This window comes from Rhinolophus hipposideros, assembly GCF_964194185.1.
Source record: "Rhinolophus hipposideros genome assembly, chromosome: 14".
Taxonomy (NCBI): domain Eukaryota; kingdom Metazoa; phylum Chordata; class Mammalia; order Chiroptera; family Rhinolophidae; genus Rhinolophus; species Rhinolophus hipposideros.
The window spans coordinates 37,013,888-37,031,609 of NC_138060.1; the positions used below are offsets into that span (position 1 = coordinate 37,013,888).

At 37.8% G+C, this 17,722-nt stretch overlaps 1 protein-coding gene across 1 annotated transcript in view; it reads right to left on the reverse strand.

The window, feature by feature from the left end:
- The window catches only part of LOC308507679 (collagen alpha-4(VI) chain-like), a gene marked incomplete at its 5' end in the record, with an annotated part of 91,461 nt that overhangs the window by 23,231 nt on the left and 50,508 nt on the right, over nucleotides 1-17,722 (reverse strand). Inside the window, 9 exons of the mRNA XM_081072950.1 lie at nucleotides 289-324; nucleotides 1,550-1,612; nucleotides 2,939-3,001; nucleotides 3,106-3,141; nucleotides 7,244-7,294; nucleotides 9,358-9,420; nucleotides 9,945-10,007; nucleotides 11,038-11,100; nucleotides 12,847-12,909. Coding sequence (XP_080929076.1) covers nucleotides 289-324; nucleotides 1,550-1,612; nucleotides 2,939-3,001; nucleotides 3,106-3,141; nucleotides 7,244-7,294; nucleotides 9,358-9,420; nucleotides 9,945-10,007; nucleotides 11,038-11,100; nucleotides 12,847-12,909 — 501 coding nt within the window. The remainder of the gene's footprint in view (nucleotides 1-288; nucleotides 325-1,549; nucleotides 1,613-2,938; nucleotides 3,002-3,105; nucleotides 3,142-7,243; nucleotides 7,295-9,357; nucleotides 9,421-9,944; nucleotides 10,008-11,037; nucleotides 11,101-12,846; nucleotides 12,910-17,722) is intronic.

The window sequence follows — 17,722 nt, forward strand, 5'->3', positions numbered from 1 at the left end:
AGTCCCTCCAGGATGTAAAATATTATTTTACTCTTTTTATTTGTTTTGGTTACAACATTCCAGAGTAAAGTCTATAAGCCTAAAGTACTAAGAAAATTTTTTATTATTATTAATAGCTTCAGGTGTACAAAACGATGTAATAGTTAGACCTTTTAACCCTTCACAAAGTGATAAACCCCCACCCCAATCTACTAGAAACTAAAGAATCTTTATAGATTTCTATTTTGTGAAAGTGAAAAGCTTTGTGCTCTGAAAAGAATAAAGTTTAGAATTAAAATCTTCACCTACCGTCATATCTATCATGCCTCTGGGGCCCTTGATACCCTGGAAAGAACAGAAACAGGTTAAAATGCAAAATTCTGAGGTTCAATACATTTTTCTCCAGAATTCACAAGAGGTTCTGAAGAAGTTCACCATAGTATAGGGACTACCTTCTGCCCTTCACTCCGGGCCCTGGAGTTCTGTCTGACCCTTTAAAGGAAAAAGGTCAGAGTGCCTAGGAGGTGTGTCCCAGACCTGGTAGTCCAGGAAGCCCTAGTAGATGGTACATAAAGACTTTTAGAAGATCAAGCCATTTTGAGACCAAGACACAGTTTTTGGATAAAATTCATGAATGGGCCATTCAAGAACTCAGGACCATTCATAGGCAGTTCCAAAGTAGACCCCAGTCCTCCCCTCCCCCTTTTCCTCAGGCCACCCACCACCACACTATCTCTGCCCTAGTACAGAACAAGTCTTCCTTGGATCCTTCAGAATAGAGCTATCTGACTCCAGGCTCTCCAGGAGTCTACAGGTCATTGTTCTTATTTAAACTCTACAAGGCAGTAATTTGTAACCTTAGGTAGGTTGCTATAATCTTCTCAGCCTTTGTTTCCTCATCTGTAAAATGGGCATGGGTTGTCCTACTCCTAAGATTTTTTTATTCTATGACTTTGTTGCGCCTCTCCAGTAAACACTACGCTGCAATGAAAACACCGGGTTCTTCTTATAGCTGATTCACTGTGTCATCCCTCATGTAATGACAGCCTAGCCTGATGAGGCATAGGGCAAAATAACAACAGCCCCAAGTCTTTCCTTTCACAACAAACAACCTTCCAGGGAATTTTAAAAATAGTTGTGGGCTAAAAAAATAAAAATTAAAAAATAAAAAACATTTGTGGGCTTGCAACATTGTCAGTTCAGTTAAGATTATATAAATGTTATTTTTTGTTAGGATTTCCTTCTAGCTTTTACGTAAATGTTGTTGCTCATCTTGTTTACGTGAATAAACTCATTCTCCAGTAAATATTATGTATTGTTTTATGTATTTACACAGATCCATGAACCCCCAGCCACTCTCATATCTTCCCCATGCTCAAGTAAAACATTTAAATTGAATAAATATACGGTGTAAGGACTTGAAGTGAATGTAAAGCAAATGTGGCTCAGTCCCTGTATAGACCGTCTTGTGTGTCCCAAATATTCATTTCTTCCTAGATACGCCTCTTATCAAATCTTTATTCATTTTTATACAAAGGCTGAAAATAAGAGAAAGAAGAGTCCATGTTACCCTTGGTCCTGGAGGGCCTCGGTCACCTGGAGTTCCAACAAATCCAGGAAAGCCAGCATTACCCTAAAAATGACCAAAGCAAAGGAATAAGTATCCTCCCTTGAATACAACTTGATTAAAGCTATCAGGCCTACTTTGAGGTATTGAGTTGTCACTGTATCTAAGGTCCAATGAGTCTGAGATGGACAAGTTAGTTTACGAACTGTGATCAGTGGAGTGAGACACAGAGACTAGAAAGAGAAGGGGTCCCTTTATGGGAACCATCTAAATTCCCCCAACCCCACTACGTACCTAACCCCAGACAACATGTGGACACACACACAAACACACACTTCCAAACAGAGCCTTAAATGATGTCAATCCTCAGTTGAGCCTCCAAGTCATATAATTTAAAGAATGCAGGAAATACACGTTGAGGACCTGGCATCGGGAGAAAAGAAAAGTTCCTCCACCTTCTAGCCTTCAGTGTATGAGAAAAGGTATGTGCTCATCATGAGCTCACTGCTCATCTTACACATATTTGAATTGACACAGCACTATCTATATGTGATTGATGTTTTCTCTCTTTTTATTTGAAATGAGAGCGAGAAGTTTAGCTGAGCAGTGCAATATCAGCCAGCAGCAAGCCAAGTTAGGCATAGATCAAATTTTTCTTTATGTCCTTGACAATGTATGAAAATACCAATTATTGAGTGCCTAGAAAATATGCATTCTCTTTTCTTTCCTCTTTTCTTCACTGAACACTGGACCATGTCCTTTACTTAGAAGGCCTTATTCTCTATATCAGCTAAACATTACCAAGGTTTACTCTTTCCAAAAAGATATCCACAGGGTTACTTTTTCCAAAAAGAGCTGGCAGTGATTGTGGCTCTTCAAGATTGAATCTTCAGAGCCTGAAGGAATAGATTTTTAATGGTAGACTCTGTAAAGCACAATGAAAATATGACTCAAAGTCTGCTAAGATGGCAGCCACATTCTTGAGAGTCTAGTCCTACAATAGCTAAGAGAAAGTTAAGGCATGGAAGAAGCTTAAAGAAACAGCAATGGTTGTTCTGCAGCTAAAACAGTACCCTTCCAAATGATATCTAGACTTACCAAGGACAGAGGTGCCTCCAAACTTGTTTAGTTAAAGGTTGATATTGCATAACTAAAACTCCAGCTTGGATTTTCTGTTATAATTTGTGGAGCTACATTTGCATTCAGAAGATAAATGAGAGTGGGATTAAATGGGAAGTGGATTGGCCCAAGGAAAGTGTGGGATGTGCATTGCCTGAGGAGGACACAGGCTTTCTGCTAAGAAGTCCATTAACCCAATGGAGATTTGCTACTGTGAGTAGAGTGTCAGGCTGTGGGCCTCTATGTATCTTGGGAAATTCCTTTGGTTCTTACCCTCTTCCCTCTGATTCCCTTTGCCCCCTTCTCTCCTCGATGGCCCGGGTTACCATCTTCTCCCTTAATAGAATCAAAAGCAAAACCTTGAGTGTAAAGAAAAATAAGTATAAACAAATGACACATGCTGCATACCAATTGCCAGGCTCAGAAAGATATCTTCTTACTTTTGTGCCGGGATAGCCAGGAAATCCAGATCTGCCCTAGTGTCAGAAATGAGATAAAGTATTATTTAAAGTCATGTGATTAAGTCTTTCTTTGGCATTCCTCAGGGGAAAACAATAAATTGTAATTTTGAGGAAAAAGACTCTCAAAACAGGTGCCAGAAAAAACAACTACAGCAACAGTTGTTATCTTGAGCGACTCCCAAGTGATCATGTTTTATTTCTATAATTCATCGTGAAAGAACCTGCAAAGAATTTTTACAAATTTTTCCCCCTCCTTGATATATTGTGTAATGAAACTTCCTTCTTAAGCATTTTTATCTATGGGTTTAAAGAACCAGGGGTCTGATGCAATGGAAACCAAAGGAAGGAGCACGAAATTGACTGTTGGGAAGCAGGTGCTCATTGTCAGATCAAAGGCACACTACAAAGCAATTATTCATTCAACAAATATTTATTTAGCACCTACTATGTGCCAGGTACTTCTCTAGGCACTGGAAATCCAGCAGTGAACACAACAAAGACCCTGCTATTACGGAACTTAATGCACTAGTGAGGAAAAGACGTATATCAGGAAGTGACCAATGCAATTCCAGAAAGGGGATTAAGGGATGAAGAATGATGGCGGGGAGGATAACTATTTTATATAAGGTAGTCAGGCAAACCTTTTGGTAAAGGTGGCATTTGGAAAAAGACTAGCATGAACTGAGGAAGAAAGCCAAGCAGATATCTGGGAGAAGAGCGTTCCAGTCAGAGGGAAGGGCATGTAAAAAACCCTGAGGCAAGAGTATGAATGTGTATCATGCTTGAGGAACACAGAAGGGGGTGTTCAGAGAGTTCACAGAGGGGCCAGATTGTGTAGAGTCTCGTAGGCCAAGTGAACAGCGGGGGTTAATTCTGAATGGCATCGGAAGCCATAGAAGGGCTTTGAGTAAAGAAGTGACATGATTTGACTATGTGTTTAAAAGATGGTTCTGGCTGCTGCATGGAGAAATAAGTAGGTGAGGCAATCAATGGTGAAAGCAGAGAGACCAATTATTTGGCTATTACAGCAATTCAGGTGGAAAAATCATATTGGCTTGGCCCAGAGAGTGGCAGGGGTGGTAGTGAGAAGTGATGAAATGCTGGATATATTTTGAAAGTAGACTCACCATTATTTGTTGATGGATTAAATGTAGGGGGTTAGAGAAAGAAACTTAGGAAAGATGGTGCAAGTGTCTGTCCTGAGCAACCGGCAGGATGGAGTCTCCACTCCTGAGATGGGGAAGGCTGTAGGAGTGGCAGGTTGTCAGGGTAATCAGTTTTCACTGACTAGATGTTTGATGGCATTAAGAGATTATTGTTAATTCTTAGGTGTGATAAAGGTATTATATATTTAAAGAATATTTTAGAGCTGCAATTTGAAATATTTATACATTAAATATATGATATCTGGGATTTTTGCAAAATAATTGGTGGGGGGATAAGAGTGTGGGAGAATAAATAAAACAAAACAAAACTGGTCAAGGGTTTTGCATTGTTTGAGCTAGATGATGTGTCATTATGTAAGTTTCTCCACTTGTATATATATTTGAATTTTTCCATAATAAAAGGTTAACAAACAAAAGAAGAAGAAAAATGTTTGGGGATATGGCAATGTCTATTAGATAACCAAGTGGAAACATCTGGAGGTTAAGGCTTTGGTCCAAGATGGAGAAATAAGCTAGAGATCACAGGATAGATGGTACTTGATGCCATGGGACTGGGTAAGGTCACCTGAGGAGTGAGTAAAGAGGGAGAGAAATATGAAGATAGAGCCCTGAGTCTTCCAATAGTTAGAGGTCAAGAACATTCAGAAGATCCGGCAAAGGAGACTGAGAAAGGGCAGCCTGCACAAACCAGGTAAGTGGGGTGTCCTGGAAGATGAGAGAAGAAAGGTTTCAAGAACAAGCCCACAATCATCTTTGTCAAATGCCGGCTGAGATGGAATATGATGCGGGCAGAGAAGAGACCATTGGATTTAGCACATGGGTTTTACCTTGACTAAAGCAGAGTAGTTGAGTGCGGAGAGCTGAGGGATAAAGGCTCAACTGTTATCAGTTAGAGAGAACGGAGGAAAGAAAGTAGAGTTTCTTAGCCCCATATTACTGACATTTGGGAACTACTGGTCCTTTGTTAGGATGGGCTGCCTTGTATATTATAAGATGAAAAATAGTATCTTTAGTCTTTACTTACTAGTTGCCAGCAGCATCCCCTCCCCCAGTTGTGGTACATGAAATACATTGCCAAATGTCCCCTGGAGGGTAAAATCACCTCTGGGTGAGAACCACACGTATGGACCTACTCCTTCAAAGAGTTGCCAGAGAGAAATGGGGCAATGGGAGGATGTATTAATAGTTAAGTGAGGGATTTGTTTTTGGTTTGGGGGCTTTTTTAGATGAGAGATATTCCCACCTCTTTGGATAGTGATGTGAATGATCTATGCAGAGGGAAGAAAATTTGATGATGCAGAAGAAAGATGACACCTGTAGGAGCCAGGGCCTTAAGAAAGCAAAAAGGGAATGGAATTCAGTCCATGAGAAGAGAGATTAGGCTTAGAGAAGGCATGGACTCTTCTCCACAGCAGCAGAGGGAAGACAGCGTGCAGAGGCAAGTCATTTGGCCTACGTGGTGGTGGATGTGTATGGAGGTTCTCTTCTCATTGCTTCTATTTAATTCATGAAATAGAAAGCATGCTTGTCTGCTGAAAAATGTGGAAGAGAAAACAGGTCTTGGAGGTCTGAGGGAAGAAGAAAAGGTATGAAGTAGACCACTCAGAGAGGAAGAGAGTGAACAGACTAGGAAAACATAGTTCGCTGACTGAGCAGCAGTAAGGGCTATTTAAAGTGAGACCACTAGGACTTGCCAGGAAAAATTCATGCAAATGTGGAGTGAATCTGCGTGTTCCACAATGTTAGTGTATCACGATAAGCACAGACTGCCCTTGAGCTTAGCTCAGGACTGGTATGTGGCTTAAAACACGTACATTTGAATTTGACCCAGAATTCCCTGTTGTGCAGAGAAGAAAGACTTAATTTGTCAGGATGGGGCTCTGATGAACTAGTTTCCACACTCAGCTCTGTCTCTAACCAGCTATGTGACCAAGGGCAAGTTACTTCTCTTCTCTGAGTCTCACTTTTCCTATCTGTACATCGACAAGAGTGAACCAGAAGATCACGGAGGTCCCCCACCACACATCATTCTACAGCTATTTACTAAGAGCTTGCTATGTTGGGGGCATTTTTCTGTTCAATAAAGCAACAGTGGTGTCAGCTCGTAGTCACAAAGGAAACAAGAGAATTGCAGAGAATTCAGCCCCTAAACATCTTAATGATTCCTTATTTTGTGAGGCAATAAATGTAATTTGCATACTAAAGCACCAGGATTCACTGTGGTTATTGACATTTGACTTATTCAACAAGCTTCATGTGACTTCCAGGCTTCAGAATCTCTGTCGGTGACACATTAACTACATGTTAAAATACCAGCTTCTTATCAGAATGGAAATATTCCAATATACCTATTGAGCACCTACTCTGTGCTAGGCTCTGTTCCAGCACTACAAAAAATGAGTCAGATGCAATCCTGCTATCAACTTCACAAGCTGGGAGGTGGACAAATATGCAGGAATAAATTATAATATAACCTCAATTCAAAAGGGCTACTGTAGAAATATGAACAATGTGCTTTAGGAACACAGAGTGTAGGACAATACATTCTGTCTGTGGCAGTCCAAGAAGCCTTCCACAGGAGAAGTGGATATTTGAGTTGGTTTTAGAACACGAGTAAAAATTGTCCAAAGGAGGGAAATGGGGAAGGACATCCCCAATAGAAGCAAGAGTGTTTACAAAGGCAAGGGTTAGGAAAGGCCCTGGCATGCCTAGTGCTGGGGTGCGATATCTGGTGTAGGTAGAACATGAGGTAAGGAGTTTGACTTTTAAATAAGGGAGTGAAAAAAATCAGATTTTATTTTTTAAGGAGGGAACTCTGGCAGCTACAACATGTCATAAATAGCATGCAGAAACTATTCCCAGAATGCCACTTGGGTAATAACTCTTATTGTAGTAAAATAAAATAAAAGCTGTAGTCCTTAGTTCAGAATACTCTGTAAAGTAACCCTCACCTTTGTTCCTTTTCTTCCTGGATGTCCATACCCATCAGGACCAAAATGACCCTAAGAAAATGACACAAGATGAATTGTCATCCAGATCAATACTTGGTTGATAATATTATCTGAAAGCTTGGGAAAATCAGCAGTGCACAGAGGTGGGGAAGGCAGAAGGGGCTTGATGGAGGTTTATCCTACCTTCATAGGATAAACACTGGACTACCTTCAAAGGACAAGGAGGAAATAGGGTTTAAAGTTTTTGAGACCAATTATGTAAGTTTTTTTGTGTTCTCTTTTTAACTTTTAACCCCCTCTTCAACAAAATTCTGTACCTCAGCAAGACGATAACACAGGTGTACAAAGCCAAATCACTGCACAAAGTTCCCCTTGGGCAACCCTGCTTTTCTCATAGGACAAAGTAACAATAGAACAAGTTCCAGAATTGGTAAATCTCTAGGATTAAAGATAGACTTGGGGGGGAAAGATTGGAATAGAGGCCATGTAGGTTAGTGAATAAGTACATAGGCTGTGAACCCAATAAGACCTGAATTTTTATTCTACTTCCAACACTGGTTGTGTGAATGACCTTGGGGAAGTTACTCAGCCTCATTAAGCATCAGTTTCCTTGTCTGTTAAACAGGGCTAATAATATCATCTCACAGTATGATTGCTGGAAGATTAAGTGAATGTGCATGGAAAGCACTTAGTATGACTCCAGGCACAGAGAAAGCACTTGATAAGTGCTCATTATTCTGCCACTGATGGTGGCTGTAGTCGTGATGAGGTTGGCAGGAGAGTAGTAGTAAGCATGATGTTGCTGATGATAATAATTATGAAAACACTGATAGTATTACTGGGATCTTAGCATCTGTACATGTAGACAGTGAGCTTCCTGTAATAAAGAGGGAATTCAGAATCTTTTAGGTGCTTTGTGCTAAATGGACAAGTTGGTCAATTGAGGAAAACCAATTTAAATTTTTAGCCACAAAGATCATTCCTATGGCTAAGGAGAAAAGTTTGAAATATTAGAAGATAAAATTGCCAAAAATGAATTATTTGGAGGGAAAAGGGATGCAGACGAGGTTCATTTGCTGTTATCCCAGCTTCTCTCTGCTGAAGGACATGCAGAGCCTCCAGCATCTGCAACCCTAGAGACCCAAACTTTATATTTTGGAGATGTCTGACACCCTCTAACATTCCAGAAGAGCCACCTTCAAAAAAGGCATTGCTCCCCAGCTCTGTCTGCCTGGAAAGAGGTCAGTAGGAACAAGCTTTGTGTTTTTTAAATCAGGATATTTTTAGAACGTCAAACAGTGTTAACTTCACCATCTGAATTGAGTACTGATGAGAAACATTATTTGCCCTATATTTCATGTGATAGGAATCCCTTTCTGTTCTTACCCTTGCCACATTTACGTTTAAGCTTCTTAGACCTGCTTTTGTTTTCTCTCCTGGCTAACAAACGCAATTTCAGTGCTGAGTGTAAAATAACTGCAGATCCTTCTTCCTGCTGGTGAAAGAAATCTCAGAAATACGAGTTGCAGGAAAGACAACATTATTCTGCACCATAAAGCTCTTTCCAGTAAGGTGGTGAATTAAAAACAGTCATAAAATAACTAACTTGTTCTCATGCTCAGAGAAATGACTAAGGTAAAAATGCACAACCCTGTCTTTGGAAATATTATGTGCTGAAGTAAACCGTTTATGAGCCTTGGTCTTCAAAGACTATTTCTATGCTCTGGATAATCAAACGTATGCCATTAAAAGTTTGCAACTCTGATTGGCTGTCTTATTTGTTTCCCTGGAAAAACTGTATCATCGAACATCTCTGTATTCCTAAAAAATTCAAATGCGTCTGAAACACCTTTGTCAAACAGAAGAGGCTCACTGGCACTTCCCTCTTTAATGACATGTGAGAAGGCAAAACCAACCCTAAGACATCTTTGGATTCTTTATTTATATGAGAAGTTGGAGGATCTTTGACTCTTTAGATTCACAGCAGCTCTAATGAGCATATCATATTTGTGAGCCCAAATATTCATCAAGAATATTAGAATTTGATGTAAAATAAAAGCAAATAATACACAAGAAATTCAATCAAGAGTACAAAACAAAGAAACTAGACTTACAGGTTGCCCTCTTGGTCCTCGCTGGCCCCGTGGGCCTCTTTCTCCTGCATTACCATGATCTCCCTTTTATAATAAAGAATAAAGAATAATAAAGAATAAAGATGAAACTAATTTTCTCCTACGAGTTCATGCAATTTTACATTGTTTTTCTTTTCAGCCCCACTGGCATCATTCTACAGTTTAAGGTAAATATCTTCCTCTAGACTTGTGTTCAATATAGAAAACTAAAAATAAATTAAAATTTTGGTACTGAAAACTAGCAAAACCAGGTATACAGCACCAGTTATAGAATTTTATATTGCTGTGGGTTTTTTTCCAGGTATGAGTGTGTGAATCTACATTTGTGATGAATGCATATGTTTATCTATCCATTGATGTCTTTGTCTAATGAGACCTGTGACCATCTACCCATCTTTCCACATGTCTGTCTATATATCTTTTCTTCTCTGTATCTAGCTATAAGGTAATGGACAATTGATAACATCACCAACCACATCAGAAACCCATGCTGGAAATGATGACATAAGGAGAGATTCATGTAAGAAAACTCAAGTTGCAATCAAGGAAGTAGGTTCTATGACATTTACCTTCATTCCTATTGGTCCAGTTTTTCCTCTTGAACCAGGTGACCCTGGTGGCCCAGGATTCCCCTGCAACAAGAACACGACCAAAATCACCTCAAGAGCTACACTTAGATACCTGACTCTCTAGTTCTTATTCACATGGTCTGGAACTGGTAATATGTTCATGAATCACCTTTAATGTTTTAGACAATTAATTTTACCCTCCAACAGATAAAATGCATCATATATACATTTAACATGTGCACTGGGAGGTTGGAGTGGTGGAGTAAGGTATTCTGTGCACGAGGCCATGTCTACCACATACCAAGAATTAGAGGAATTTGATTTAGGAATCCAGAAGACAAACGCCTGGACTTTTACCCTTCGCAAATAGAAAATATTATCAAATGAGGATGAAAATAATAGAACCAGTTATGGGGCTTGACTTTTCCTGACCAAGAGAGAGAATGAGGACAGAACTAGAGCTTGGGCCATCCTGGAACTGCTGTTTTGAATCTCCAGATACTCTTATCCCTGACTTAATCATGCTGCTCAGGTTTAAGATATCTCGTAAGCTCCCTTCCTGAAGAAGTCACTCCCATCATCTGCCTCAGTCTGAGCTGACTCTTCTGTGAACTATGGGGAAATCGGATAGGGAGTAGAACAGTCACAGAAAGACCCGTTATTGGCTGGTTCAGCCATTTATTATCTAGATGACAAGTCATTTAATCTTTTTGAGCCTCAGTTTCCTCGTCTATAAAATTGGGATGGTAATTACTTTCTTATGTGTTTTAAGGAGTAAATTAGTCATTTCTTCTCTTGATACTATTTTTCTTGCACTGTAGGTAAGTATGAGCTTGTGTTACACACCCTTGAGGCTCAAACCCAATCTCACTGATTACTAGATTTCCACAATATACCTGGAGCAGAAGGGGGTACACAGCTGATGATCAATGTCTAGTATATCCAATCAGCTATTTTTAGAAATTCCTGATATCCACAGATCCCAAAACAAACAGTGTAGCTTTATGTTATTTGTCCAGGAATACTCAGTTGTGTGAACTGGCCATTGTTCACGTGTTGCAGCTTTTCGTTTTTTGCTTTTTTTTAAACCTACCTGAGCACCCTGTAAGCCTTTTTGTCCAAAAGTTCCTGGTGGTCCTTGCCTTCCTCTCCGTCCCTGGTCCAAAGATGAAATCAAAATTCAACCAGTTTTCACAGAGCTACATACTTATTTTTAATGTAATCACAAAACCATCTTGGAGGTCGATGGGAGCACAAATTAAAGTGTCCTGGCCCATCACTATCGCGTTTATCACACTTGAATCAAGCAGCGTCTGCACTCGGAAGCACACTCACTCCAAACACACTCCGTCTGAAGCACAGGATGTGTGTCCTCAGCATCTATATTGTTAACCATCTCTTTGGTTGAATCTCATGATGAATAAAGTTTGAGAACATTGCTTTTATATTTTAATTCATCACACTAATTTTAAATCCTAAAAGGGGAATGAGAGGAGCTGGAAGGGTAGTATTCTCCTTTGAAAAATCAACCTTTTTCTTATACATGCAAAGGCTGAACAAGAAATCACGTTCTTATTTTATCAAAAACCAAAAGTACATTTAAGTGGCCTGATTTCACTGGGCACATGGCTGGGGCATCGCTCATTTTCTCCCAGTCTATTTTACCTTACTGATTTCTGACACTGTAATTTCTCTTCAGCTCTTTTGAGAAATACTTCCCTATTAGAAGCATTGATCATGGCCTCTATACTCCTGGTTGAACTATTGAGTCATCTATTTAAATAGACCATCATACCCACACCCCAGTGGGAAGTGAGAATGAAGGGGAAGCTTTATCGATTATCTTGCTCACAGTTCACCACAAAACCTACTCCTTTTGCACTCAGCAGTAGAATAAACTGCATATAAAGAACGCCAGGACATAACAGGGGTTGGGGGGCCCAAATTTGAATTAAGCCAGTGATCAAAAGAAAAGGCAAAAATACATCTCTCAGTTATTCCCCCCTATGTTCAGATACTATTTTCTATCATAAATACAATCTCTAATTACGCATTGATGTCCCATTTCTTTCTTTAGTATCCTTGTCAAATGTAAAAACAACAGAAACCTTCTCAAATTATCATCTGACACTCATAGGATCTTTAAAGTTCAGGGGAATCATTCCATGTATTGGTAAAATTTGTTGTTTTAAAGTTCTTCCATTTGAGGGTACTTGAAAACAATTTGGTTTTTAAAAGAAAGATGTAGAAAGTATTCTAGAAGTGTTTACAGAATGACATTTGGGTTATGCTTTGGGGATTCCAAAAGAACTGTTTGGAAGTTTAAATTTCCAATTATCATGGAATTGTTTACAACACCCCACTGGACTGAACTCCTTGAGGGCAAGATCCTTGCCTTATGGTCTGAATGTCCCAGGCCTACTAGCAAAATGCCATATGTGTAATAGATACTCAAGAAACACGTTGCTTATTTTTCCTTCCAAATTGAATACAATTTTAATGAATTAAATATTATTTGAGTAATTTGAATACACATCCTCAGAGGCAGTAATTAAGAGCCTAGATTTATAACGATACTACCTGAGTTTGAATCCCATCTTTATCACTTAGTAGTTGTGTGAACTTTAACTTCCCCATCCTCTCTTATCTATTTGTCCCCTGTAAGGTGGGACTAATAAACCCCCCACTGAAGGATTAAATTAGTTAATACAAGTGCTGAGGGCCATGCCTAGAATATAGTAAGAGCTCAATAAATATTAGCTATTGGGGTTTAACCTGCCCAGAAGAGAAGCTATACAATTTGCTTTGGGAGGCACTGATAAATGTGAAATCCCTATCAAAGAATCTAAGTTAAAATTTTAAATGTCCTTTTTACCACTAAAAGCAAGTTCACTGATACAACCTGTGAGCCTGGATATCCAAGCTGTCCTTGGTAACCCCGTTCACCAGATTCTCCACGCACACCCTGTCAAAATAAATAGAATGTATTGAGTTCACCGGGCATCTTTAGTGTTCTTTTTGAAGGTAGCCTTCCCTGCAAGATGTCACTTGAAAGCCACAAGAGAAAGACAAGAAAGATTTCACTTTCTGTGCTCAGTCCTCTTGGAATATGGAATTGGGAAAAAACGGAGGCCAGAGTTCCACTTATGATGGGAAAATGCAAGACCAGATTCTTATTGTCTTTCCTAGTCTTTCAACATCTTTCCAATGCCTCAACTAGTGATGGAAGCAAAAATGTTTTGTTTAAATTACTCAAACTCCCATTTTATGTAATAACTGGTTACTGAAAGCCCATTTACTCCTTCTAAGGGCTGTGGGTTAAATGATGACTGGTGTTAAGGACACTTATCCCATGTGAGGAAACTCAGAATATTGACATTGAAAAAGACCCATAAAGCACATAAAGAAAGAGCAGAAAACTGGCTTTAAAACCCTACAGGTTCTTACAGCAGTAAACTAGTTATCTAGGCAAAGGTGAGTTGTTAAAATAATTCATCTGATAACTGATTTAATTTCTCCCTCAAATTAATATTTTTCATTTCTACAGAGAAGATACATTTGCCATGATTGAAGATAATAATCGTTTTGTGAATTAGTCTGTCTTCTTTCTCACGTTGCTCACATGTTAACTCAGCTACTGATTATTCATAAATTTGCAAAGAGAAAAAAATTTTAAACTCAGAATCATCAATATGTGGATTAATTAGTTGTGCTTCTTAGGTTTTTTAAACTATTCAGATAAATGGGAAACACTTATATTAATCATTCCTCTTACATTATTCTACTCTTCAAGAGTTGATTTCTAGATTTACAAATATGAACCAAGTTTTAAAAGGCATGAAGCTAGAAATTTTGAAACAGGTTGTGAAATGTTGCCTAATTTGACATTACACTAGTGAATGACATTCTTAATGCAACACTTCGGAAAACAACGTGGCTCCATATAGCAAAGCTCAGACTCTTTTATTATAACTCTGTGCTATACATTTATATAGGAAATCATTTCAGCAAAGGAATACACACCATAATACCACTGACATGATACACAATTATCTAAATGTTCAACATAAGAATAGTTTAGCAAATCATTGTTCTTTAACAGAGTAAGGTATAATGTATTACATTGTTTTGTGCACCTGAAACTAATAAAAAAAAAGAAAACGAATAGGAGGAGAATAGCTGTGAAAAATAAATAAGTAAAGAGCATGAAGCAAAAAAAATGTTAATAGGAAGATTTGGAAACATAGAAAAGCAGAATACAAAATAGTATATACTAATATACTATTATGATAACCTTTTATTATCTATGCAAGTAAAGGAAATGCACAACCGTGAAAATAATTATAGGAGGATGGTGGGTTTATGGTCATTTAAAAATTAATGATAGTCTTAATTTTATTATAATTAACAAATAATGGTTTTAGCTTATTGTCAAAATAATCTAGGCATTGATATGTTTGTCCACACAAATCTGATGATTTTTTTGTTCTATTTCTTTAAAAAATGCCATTGGGATTTTGATGGGGATTGCATCAAATCTGTATATTGCTTTGGGTAATATGGCCATTTTAACTATGTTGATTCTTCCATTTCTTTGTGTCTTCTTCAACTTCTTTTTAAAATGTCTTATAGTTTTCAGTATATAAGTTTTCACATACTTGATATTTCATTCTTTTGTTGCAATTGCAAAAGGAATTGTCTTTTTTATTTCTCTTTCTGAGATTTCATTGTTAGTATATAGGAATGCAATGGACTTTTGTACGTTGATTTTGTAGCCTGCAACTTTACTGTATTTGTTTATTGTTTCTAATAGCTTTTTGGTGGAGTCCTTAGGGTTTTCTATATATAGCATTATGTCATCTGCAAAGAGTGACAATTTAACTTCTTCATTCCCAATTCGATGCCTTTTATTTCTTTCTATTGCCAGGTTGCTCTAGCTAGGACTTCCAATACTATGTTGAAAAGCAGAAGTGATAAAGGACAGCTCTGTCATGTTCCTGAACACACAGCAAAGGGCTTCAGTTTTTCACCGTTAATTATGATAGTAGCTGAGGGTTTGTCATATATGGTCTTTGTTATGTTGAGGTATTTTCCTCCTATATCCATTGTATTAAGTGTTTTAATCATAAATGGATGTTGTATCTTCTGAAACGCTTTTTCTGCATCTATTGATATAATCATATGATTTTTATCCTGATTTATTTGTCATAATACAACCTTTTCCATTAATAAAATCTTATTTAGAATTCCACTTCATTAGGCATCTTGCATAAGCCAGCATAACTAATTTTATAGACAGTAATGAGCCAAGGAATATTGTAATTTGGAATTCAGCACTTTTATAAGCTATATTCTTCCAATAGAAATCTTCAGCAAATTACAGTCTCAAAAACATAAATGAGTCTCTAGGACCAATGTTCTAACAGTGGGTTAACTAGCAAACCATTTACATGTTGGATAAACCCAGTTCACCCTAAAGTCTGCAACTAGTTATGATTTTATCTTTTATTTTTAAAAAATCAAAACTTGAATAGGTAAAAGAGCAAACAACTGCAGGGATTCATCAAGATTAGAATGTATTAAGTGAAGAGGCTCTCTATTGAAGATGGCGGTTTGCACACATTTTCTCTGCTTCCAAAATGAGAGGTTGCTATTCTAAAATCTGTCCCAATAAGACAACAGTATAGAGACCCAGAGAACAATTAGTCTGGACTGGAACAGGAGGACAAAGGGCCCAGGAAGAAGGAATCTAAGAAAAATAAACCGCATGTTTGAATACATTGAGAGGTTACCAGTTTTGTCAAAGAGCTTTATGATTAACTCGTAAAAGTCACATAAAACACAAAGCAAATGGGGAGAAAGGGTGACTCAGGAGAATAAAAGTTATATAGCTATAAATAATATTTACCTAGTCATCATGTGAATGATGAATTTATTGGACCAAACGTGGAGAAAATAAATGTATTGCAAGGTTGAGTTGAGAGACAGAGTATGAGAAGGAGATGGACAGGTTAAGAAAAATCTTTATCCTCCATAGTAAGACATCAAACAAAACAAAACAGAAACAGACCCATAGATACAGAGAACAAATTGATAGTTGCCATAGGGTAGGGGCATAGGGAGATAGGTGGAAAGGTGAAACAGAATAAAGGAAGGAAGGAAGGAAGGAAGGAAGGAAGGAAGGAAGGAAGGAAGGAAGGAAGGAAGGAAGGAAGGAAGGAAGGAAGAAAGGAAGGAAAAATATTCAACTATCAGAGAAACTGGAATAGCTCTTTCTACTCAACAGCTTAAAACTCAAGAAAATTGCCTTAGAACGAATCTTGAATCAAACAAGGTTTACCAAATAAAAATGGAGGAAAAATCCGTCAGAAGGCTCCATCAACAAGGAATTACAGATTCACAATGTATTTCACCCCTAAATCCATCCTGAACAAGATTCCGGTTTAGGAACTGACTCGGCCATATAGTGCAAACCCAATGTATTTACTTTACAATAAACTTACCATAACAGTAAATTTATTTAAGTTAAAATACAAAGAACTAAAGAAAGGGGGTTAGAAAAACAAAATTTTCTTTACTCTTGAATATAAAAAATTTCAAGGGGCTTAAAGAATTCTTGGTCAGAGTCTAGCTGAGAAAATAAGATAGAATATACCACAAATAAACACACAGTAAGAGCCCAGAGGGAGACATATTCTTATTCAGAAACATACTGGGTGACTCAGATCCAAATTACAATCAACAGAAAAAAAAGAGAAAAGAAAGAAAGAAATCAATAAATAAGCATCCAAAACTGAAAACCAAGAAAGAGCAAATTAAACAGGTTGTTTAGAAAATGGAAATAACACCAGAAAGAACAGCCCAAAGAGATGAAAGTGTGTGCTACTGAAGATCTGGGAGTCAGAAACAGGGAGGAAGAATGGGCAGGGAAATATTTTTCATTATAAGCTTGAGAGCGCAATTTCACTTTAAATTTATGGACAGGCTTGGTTCTGATTGGAATTAAATAAAAAAGAAAGACATAGGAGATGGAGTGACATGGGGAATCAAAATTAACCAAGATCCAGCTGAGCAGAAGACCCACCGTTAATGGATATTGAGATAAATTACACATCACATCACAAAAGAATTAAATAATTCAAGAGTAGGAAATTCATTCCACTGCCTAGAGCCACTTAATTTCTCCAAAACTTAGCCTTGTCAATTGTAGTCTATTTCTTTCTGCCTTTTGGGGGATAAAAACAATGGGATAAAATGATATTTCAAGACATGATTTATTTCACAAGTGTTAAGATTTAATTACTAGCACAAAAAATTATCAAAAGATTTATTTCTAATCCTAATGTTGCATGAGAAATAATATTTTACTTGGTGTCAACAAAACTTTGTGGAATGTTGAGACTTGGGATTTCTCAATATCCGTGCTTTTCCAACATGTTTGGTTTGAAGACATATATGTCTAATCTTCTTTTGTACCTAGGTCCTTGATAACACACACACACACACACACACACACACACACACACACACACAACCATTCCCAGGTTCAGAGATGACAGTAGTCAATCTCTGACTTCTCCATCTTTAAATCATGAGAATACGAGAAAACAAAATGCCAGCAAAGCATGACCACACTATGTTAGAGATAATTCTACACAATAAACTTAATTCTTGTACAAAGACTTCCAAGAGCATCCTGATTCTTGGATTTGGATCCTGTCTCCACCAATTATCAGCTATGTTGCTTCTAACAAGTAACTTCACTTTGCTAAACCTAT